This window comes from Schistocerca serialis, chromosome 8, assembly GCF_023864345.2.
Source record: "Schistocerca serialis cubense isolate TAMUIC-IGC-003099 chromosome 8, iqSchSeri2.2, whole genome shotgun sequence".
In the NCBI taxonomy this organism is placed as follows: domain Eukaryota; kingdom Metazoa; phylum Arthropoda; class Insecta; order Orthoptera; family Acrididae; genus Schistocerca; species Schistocerca serialis.
The window spans coordinates 172247410-172255932 of NC_064645.1; the positions used below are offsets into that span (position 1 = coordinate 172247410).

Consider the following 8523-nt stretch of genomic DNA (forward strand, 5'->3'; position numbering starts at 1 on the left):
TTCATTCCACCTTCTATAACCTTGCCCTTCTGGAGGCGGATATACAACAAGTTTTCCTACGCCATCATCACCTTCTAGGTGTATTTTTCGATATCGAGAAGGCCTACGATACCACTTGGAAGCGTCTCATGCTGGAACAGCTTCACGAATGGGGTTTTCGCGGTTGTCTTCCTCTTTTTATTCAGTCTTTTCTCTCGCCGAATTGGTGACGTCCTATCTGATAGCTTTGAGCAGCAGAACGGTGTCCCTCAGGGTAGCGTTTTAAGTGTGACTCTCTTTGCCATCGCTGTTAATAGCATTACGTCCATAGTGAAAAATCCTGTCCAGTGTTCCTTGTTTGTGGATAATTTCTCTTTGTTTTGCTCTTCTTCAAGTCTTGCAACGACAAAGCGTCTGTTGCAAGTTACTCTTAGACGTTTGGATGATTAGACGCAGAAGAGTGGTTTTAAGTTTTCCACCGAGAAGTCTGTATGTGTTCTTTTTCACCGTTCTCGTTCGATTTCAACCTTTCCTGAGTTGAGGATGAGGGACACTATTCTTACTTTTAAAGATACGGTGAGATTTCTGGGGCTCATTTTTGACTCGGAGCTTACGTGGGTACCTCATCTTAAAGACCTGAAATGGCGGTCACTTCAGGCTTTAAGTATTTTAAAATGTCTTAGCCGCAGTACATGGGGAGCTGACAGGACTTGTATGCTCCAGTTTTATAGGGCGTTTGTGCGATCTCTGCTCGATTATGGGTGCACGGTGTATGGGTCTGCGAGGCCTTCTTACTTAGATGTTGGACGTTGTGCACCATGAAGGGCTTCGGTTGGCCACTGGGGCATTCCGAACTAGCCCCATACCAAGCCTCTGTGCAGAGGCTGGTGAACCGCCACTTCATATGCGGCTACGTCTACTTACGGTACACCAGGCGTATGAAACTTTGTCCACGCCATACACACCTGCATACCATACCGTTGCTCAGCTTCCTCTGGCACGGTTATTTCATAACCGGCAACGTGCGACGCAGCGCTATGGGATTCGCGCACAGGATTGCCTCGCTGCGATGTCCATTGCTGGTCTTCCTGTTTTACGTCGCGGTTGGAGCAGATCTCCACCTTGGCTCCTCCGGAGACCCAAACTTATTTTAGATTTGGCTAATTTTAAGAAAGACAGAACACCAAATTTTAGATTCCCATCTCTGTTTTTTAACATTTTAGATGTGCATCACGGTTTCACTGTCGTTTACACTGATGGCTCCAAACAGGAGAATTTGCTTGGCTGTTCTGTGGTGTTCCCTGATCATGTTACCCAGCTCCGCCCCCCTGATGAATGTCCCGTTTTCACAGCGGAGCTCCACGCGACCCTGGAGGCACTGGAACAGATGAATCGTGTTCGGGGCAATCGATTTCTTCTTTGCTCCGATTCTCTTAGTGCCTTACAATCACTGCAGAACCTGTACCCGACTGTGGAGATGGTCCAGCTGATATATGGCCAACTGTACTTGCTCCAACAGCGAGGTAAGGAGGTGTCCTTCTGCTGGGTGCCTGGTCATGTCGGCATATGGGGCAATGAACACGCCGATCGGGCTACCAAGGAGGCCTGCAGAGAGCAGGATGTGGTCCAGTGTCCTCTCCCCTTGCAGTCAGTCATCTCTGCACTCCACAGGAAGTGCATGGAGTTGTGGAAGGACGAACGGCTAGCGGTGACTGCCAATAAACTGCGGTTGGTAAAGTCAACCACTCGGCCGTGGCGTTCCTCCTGCCGGTTGCTCAGGCGGGAAGAGGTGGCCCTCACACGTCTTCGGATCGGGCACTGTCCTCTCACACATAGCTTTTTATTACGGCGGGAGGATCCTCCGTTTTGCGATGCTTGTGGTGTGCACATCTCTGTCCGGCACATTTTAACAGAATGCATTTTATACCGTGATGCAAGGGCAGAAGCACAAGTTGATGGGGATCTGCATTGTGTTTTAGCTAACGATGAGACGTGTGTGTCTAGGGTTTTTAAGTTTTGTGATGTGTCTGGAATCTGGCCTAAACTTTTAGGCTGGAGGTTTTATTGTATTGCAGAGTGGTTGACTCCTCCCCTTTTTCCCTTGCAGTCAGCTAGCCACTGCCATCTGCTACATTGTTTTAGCTTCCTCTACCATTTTCTTCCTGTGTTGTCCATGTTTTACTGCTGACACCCTGCTTCATCCCACGCTTCGGTGTGGGTGAGCACATATTTTTCAACGATTGTTCCCCGTGTTTTATGTTCCATTTTATATTCCTGTTCTGGGATTCTTCTTGACACCCGTCTCACTATGTTACTGAACAGGCGCTGAAGAACTTGCTGTCGTGCGCCCAAAAACCCCTCTGCAACCACTACTACTATTAGTTACGTGATCTACCCATCTAATCTTCAGCATTCTGCTGTAGCACCACATTTCGAAAGCTTCTATTCTCTTCTTGTCTAATATCTGTTTGTCGTCCATGTTTCACTTCCATACGTGGCCACCCCTCCGTACAAATACTTTCAGATAGGACTTCCTAACACTTAAATCTATACACGATATTCTCTTCTTTAGAAACGTATTCCTTGCGTTAGCCACTCTACATTATGTATCCTATCTACTTCGATCAGTTATTTTTGCTTGCCAAACAACAAAACTAATGTATTATTCGAAGTGTCTAATTTCCTAATCTAATGCCCTCAGCATCAGCTGACGTAATTCGACTGCACTCTATTATCTTTGTTATCTTTTGTTGATACTCATTTTATATCTCATTTGAAAACACTGTTCTTCCAGGTACTTTGCCAGTCTCTCACAAAATTACAGTGCATCAACAAATGTCAAAGTTTTAATTCTTTCTCCATGGATTTTAATTCCTGATTTTTCTTCAGATTCTTTTATTACTTGCTCAATATGCAGATTGAATAATATGGGGGATAAGCTACTCCCCTGTTTTACACTTCCTTCTCAACCAATGCTTCCCTTTCATGCCCTTCGACTCTTATAACTGCCATCTGGTTTCTGTACAAATTGTAAATAGCCTTTCGCTCACTGTTGGTTGGTTGGTTTGTGGGATTAAAGGGACCAGACTGCTATGGTCATCGGTCCGTCGCTCACTGTATTTTAACCTTGCCACCCTCGGAATTTGAAAGAAAGTATTCCAATCAACATTGTCAAAAGCTTTCTCTAAGTCCACAAACTTTTCTTCTTAGATACGTCGTCCGGCCAGTATTGCCTCACGTGTTCCAACATTGCTAAGGAATCCAAACTGATTCTATCAGTTTTTCCATTCGTCTGTAAAGAATCAAAGTTAATATTTTGCAGCCGTGATTTATTAAACTGATAGTTCGGTAATTTTCACTCCTGCCACCACCTTCCTTCTTTGGGATTGAAATTATTATATTCTTCTTGAAATCTGAGGGTATTTCGCCGGTCTCATACATCTCGCTCACCAGACGGAAGGGTTTTGACAGTGCTGGCTCTCCCAAGGCTATCAGTAGTACAAATGGAAAGTTGTCTACTCCCGGGCTCTTGTTTCGACTTACCTCTTCCAGTGGTACATCAAATTCTTCATGTAGTATTGTATGCCCATTTCATCTTCATGTACGTCCTCAAGTACATCGCCCTTGCTTATACCATCTACATATCCCTTCCACCTTTCTGGTTTGCTTTCTTTACTTAGAACTGCTTTACCATCTGAACTCTTGATTTTCATGCAGGTGGGTCTCTTTTCTCCAAACGTCTCTTTAATTTTCCTGTAGGCAGTATCTGTGTTATCCGTAGTAATATATGCCTATACAACCTTACATTTTGCACGTTTTGTCGAAGTAGTTTTTCTGTCGTTTGTATTCGTTTGCACCTGCTTCATTTACTGCATTTTCATTTTCTCCTTTCATCAATGAAATTCAATATCTCTTCTGTTACTCAAGGATGTCTACTGACCTTCCTCTTTTTACTTCTTGATCCTCTACTAGCCAACCGCAGTGGCCAGTTGCAGGTTAGAATCCTGCTTCGGTCATGGAGGTGTGTGATGTCCTTAGAGTAGTCAGGTTTTTAGTAGTTCTACGTTCTAGGGGATTGATGACCTCAGATGTTAAGTCCCATAGTGCTCAGAGCCGTTTGAAACATTTTAATCCTCTACTACATTCACTAATCCATTTCTCAAAGCTACCCATTCTTCTCCGACTGGGATTCTTTTCCTGTACTTGTCAATCGTTCCCTAATGCTCCCTCTGAAAGTCCTCACAACCTCAGGTTATCCAGGTCTCATATCCACAAATTCCTACCTTTTTACAGTTTTTCTGTTTCAATATCCAATTCATAACAATAAATTGTGGTCAGCGTACACATCTGCCCCTGGAAATGTCTTAAAATTTAAAACCTTGTTCGTATATGAATGTCTTACATTATACGATCTATCTGAAAGATTCCAGTGTCTCCATGTCTCTTCCACGTACACAAACTTCTGTCATGATTCTTAAACAAAGTGTTAGCTATGACTGAGATCCGCTCTGTGCAAAATTCTTCCAGGCAGCCTCCGCTTCCATTCCCCACCCTCACTCCACATTCACGTACTACTTATCCATCTCTTCCTTGTTCTAACATCGAATTCCAAGAACAGCCAACTTTGTGCATCGTGATTTATGAACGTAAGTTCATTTTATTAATTTGGCACTCCACAGCTGCAATACGTTTAATGAAAGATGTAGATAGGTTTATCATCAGCAGCTGTCAGAAGTTTTACTAAATTACCTTGTTTTCGGCAAAAGGTGAACATAGTCCTAGCACTGCATTTATAGCATTTCTTTCTCTGCCATTATGTCTCATATATACAAACACTTAAGTCTTGTTATTATACATAGCACAAATGCACATTTCCTGACTGGAGACATAACTTAGAAAGACTCTGACAGTAGTTGATGGTGAAGCTGTATCAATATGTATCTCTGAAACCTAATGAGTACTACATGCATTACTAACATAATATACTGGACTGTGTCCTTATTCATTATCGTTTCCAAGAACTGGAAATGCTGATGCAAATACTATCTTAACCAGATATTATTTATTTTCCTATTTTGGGCTTGTTTTTGGTTGTTTTTGCTTGTTTTGGGCTTGTTTTTTTTGGTTGTTTTTGGTTGTTTTTGGTTGTTTTTGCACGTTTGTTTGGCTTGTTTTTCTGGCTTGTTTGTCTGGCTCGTTTATGTCTGGCTCGTTTATGTCTGGGTCGTTTATGTCTGGGTCGTTTATGTCTGGTTCGTTTATGTCTGGCTCGTTTATGTCTGGCTCGTTTATGTCTGGCTCGTTTATGTCTGGCTCGTTTATGTCTGACTCGTTTATGTCTTGCTCGTCTTTTGTCTGGCTCGTTTTTTGTCTGGCTCGTTTTTTGTCTGGCTCGTTTTTTGTCTGGCTCGTTTTTTGTCTGGCTCGTTTTTTGTCTGGCTCGTTTTTTGTCTGGCTCGTTTTTTTGTCTGGCTCGTTTTTTTGTCCGGCTCGTTTTTTGTCTGGCTCGTTATTTGTCTGGCTCGTTATTTGTCTGGCTCGTTATTTGTCTGGCTCATTTTTTGTCTGGCTCATTTTTTGTCTGGCTCAGTTTTTGTCTGGGTCGTTTTTTGTTTGGCTCAGTCTTTGTCTGGCTCGTTTTCTTGTCTGGCTCGTTTTTTTGTCTGGCTCGTTTTTTTGTCTGGCTCGTTTTTTGTCTGGCTCGTTTTTTTGTCTGGCTCGTTTTTTTGTCTGGCTCGTTTTTTTGTCTGGCTCGTTTTTTTTTTATCTGACCTGTCTTTTTGTCTGGCTCGTTTTTTTTGTCTGGCTCGTTTTTTGTCTGGCTCGTTTTTTGTCTGGCTCGTTTTTTGTCTGGCTCGCTTTTTGTCTGGCTCGTTTTTTGTCTGGCTCGTTTTTTGTCTGGCTCGTTTTTTGTCTGACTCGCTTTTTTTGTCTGGCTTGTTTTTTTGTCTGGCTTGTTTTTTTGTCTGGCTTGTTTTTTTGTCTGGCTCGTTTTTTTGCCTGGCTCGTTTTTTTGCCTGGCTCGTTTTTTTGCCTGGCTCGTTTTTTTGCCTGGCTCGTTTTTTTGCCTGGCTCGTTTTTTGTCTCACTCGTTGTTTTTTTTTGTCTGGCTCGTTTGTTTGTCTGGCTCGTTTTTTTGTCTGGCTGGTTTTTTTGGCAATCTCGTTTTTTTGTCTGGCTCCTTTTTTTGTCTGGCTCCTTTTTTTGTCTGGCTCCTTTTTTTGTCTGGCTCCTTTCTTTGTCCGGCTCGTTTTTTTGTCTGGCTCGTTTTTTTGTTTGGCTCGTTTTTTGTCTGGTTCGTTTTTTTGTGTGGCTCGTTTTTTTGCTTGGCTCGTTTTTTTGTCTAGCTCGTTTTTTTACTGGCTCGTTTTTTTGTCTGGCTCGTTTTTTGTCTGGCTCGTTTCTTTGACTGGCTTGTCTTTTTGTCTGGCTCCTCTTTTTGTCTGGGTCCTCTTTTTGTCTGGCTCGTCTTTTTGTCTGGCTCGTCTTTTTGTCTGGCTCGTTTTTTGTCTGGCTCGTTTTTTGTCTGGCTCGTTTTTTGTCTGGCTCGTTTTTTTGTCTGGCTCGTTTTTTTGTCTGGCTCGTTTTTTTGTCTGGCTCCTTTTTTTGTCTGGCTCCTTTTTTTTGTCTGGCACATATTTTTGCTTGGGTTGTTTTTTTGTCTGCCTCGTTTTTTGTCTGCCTCGCTTTTTGTCTGGTTCGATTTTTTGTCTGGCTCGTTTTTTTGGCTGGCTCGTTTTTTGTCTGGCTGGTTTTTTTACTGGCTCGTTTTTTTGTCTGGCTCGTTTTTTGTCTTGTTCGATTTTTTGACTGGCTCGTTTTTTTGTCTGGCTAGTTTTCTTTTCTGGCTCGTTTTTTTGTCTGACTCGTTCTTTTGTCTGGCTCGATTTTTTGTCTGGCTCGTGTTTTTGTCTGGCTTGTTTTTTTCTGGCTCGTTTTTTTGTCTGGCTCGTTTTTTGTTTGGCTCGTTTTTTTGTCTGGCTCGTTTTTTTGTCTGGCTCATTTTTTTGTCTGGCTCGTTTTTTTCTCTGGCTCGTTTTTTTGTCTGGCTCGTTTTTTTGTCTGGCTCGTTTTTTTGTCTGGCTCATATTTTTGTCTTGATTGTTTTTTTGTCTGGCTCGTTTTTTGTCTGGTTCGATTTTTTTCTGGCTCGTTTTTGTTTTGCTCGTTTGTTGGTCTGGCTCGTTTTTTTTGTATGGTTCGTTTTTTTGTTTGGTTCGTTTTTTTGTCTGGCTCGTTTTTTTGTCTGGCTCGCTTTTTGTCTGGCTCGTTTTTTTGTCTGGCTATTTTTTGGCACGTTTTTTGTTTGACTCGATTTTTTTGCCTCGCTTTTTGGCTCGTTTCTTTTGGTCGGTTCATTGTGGCTCGGTTTTTTTCGCTCGTTTTCTTAGCTCGTTTCTTTTGTTTTACTTGTATGTCACCATTTTTGGTAGAATCCAAGAAAAATATGAGGACAATTCATGCAGTATAGTAGTAGTGTAACTGACTTTCGAGTAAATACTTCTTTAAAAGTGAATACCATTAACTGAATATGAGAATTATGTTTAACACATACTCCTATATGGTTTGCAAACTACTGCTATTTTCTAGAATAAAACATTCCTCAGAATTTACTTAAAATTTGGTTTATTGCCAAAAATTTCATAATAAACTTTTTAGATTGTTCACTTGTACTTTAGTAAACTGGGCCCAACATAACAGGCTGTGATGTGGCGTTATTTCCGAAATGTGACTGCTGAGAATTTCTCTCGATGTGGCCAATATGAAGTTCAGGACACCTACACCTCACTTCATGTCGCCAAATAATTCAAACATCTTGAAACTGCCGACCCGCCGCCGATCTCACCCTGGTTTCTGCGTCCTTCAAGAATTTCGAGATCAGTGGGATGAAGCTTGATCTCAAGCTTCGAGTGTTCACCGATTTGTGAACCTACGAAAGAAGACAAACAGTATTGTAATAATTATATAATTTGATAAACGTGTTATTTAGTACTAACAAATTAAATTTTTGGAATATAAAATTAAAGGTGTTCTGTTGCATGAGCTACATTGTTATTTTGTTACTTAATGCAGAAACTACGCCAGCGCCACAGCTATTCACACTCGCAATCGGAATTCTTGGTTGTCATCTACATTCAGAGATCGGTACTACGTAACATTAACAGTACAGATTTGTAACGGTGAGAAGTTTTTAGGTCTCTCAAAATACAGACTGATTTGTAAGAGTGTTTCCTTACTCCTCTCATGCCCCTTAGTCAACCTGTATAAGATGTTGGATAAGGTGGCACTTCTAGTGTAAGTGCTGCATTTGACAGCAAAAAATTTAAGTCAATAATTTATTTTGTTAATTGTAATGTCGAAATACTGTCTCCGGGCACCCGAAAATGATTCGCATCAGAATATCGAAATACAGTACTTCCATTCAACCGTCACAGCTTAACATTTCTATGAAGGCCTTCCTGAGCTGAATTTGAATGTTTGTAATTTTACAATGTGGTAATGAGTGTGTTAGTGATACAAAACAAGTATTGTATAGGTTATAGG

The 8523-nt window shown here is 41.7% G+C and overlaps 1 protein-coding gene across 1 annotated transcript in view; it reads right to left on the minus strand.

The window, feature by feature from the left end:
* LOC126416905 (proline-rich protein 2-like) overlaps positions 1-7067 on the minus strand; it is a 40793-nt gene extending 33726 nt beyond the window's left edge. The window contains exons 1-2 of the mRNA XM_050084788.1: positions 6846-7067; positions 6340-6555 (exon numbers count right to left, since the gene is read on the minus strand). Coding sequence (XP_049940745.1) covers positions 6340-6555; positions 6846-7067 — 438 coding nt within the window. The remainder of the gene's footprint in view (positions 1-6339; positions 6556-6845) is intronic.
* Between the last annotated feature and the right edge of the window lie 1456 nt (positions 7068-8523).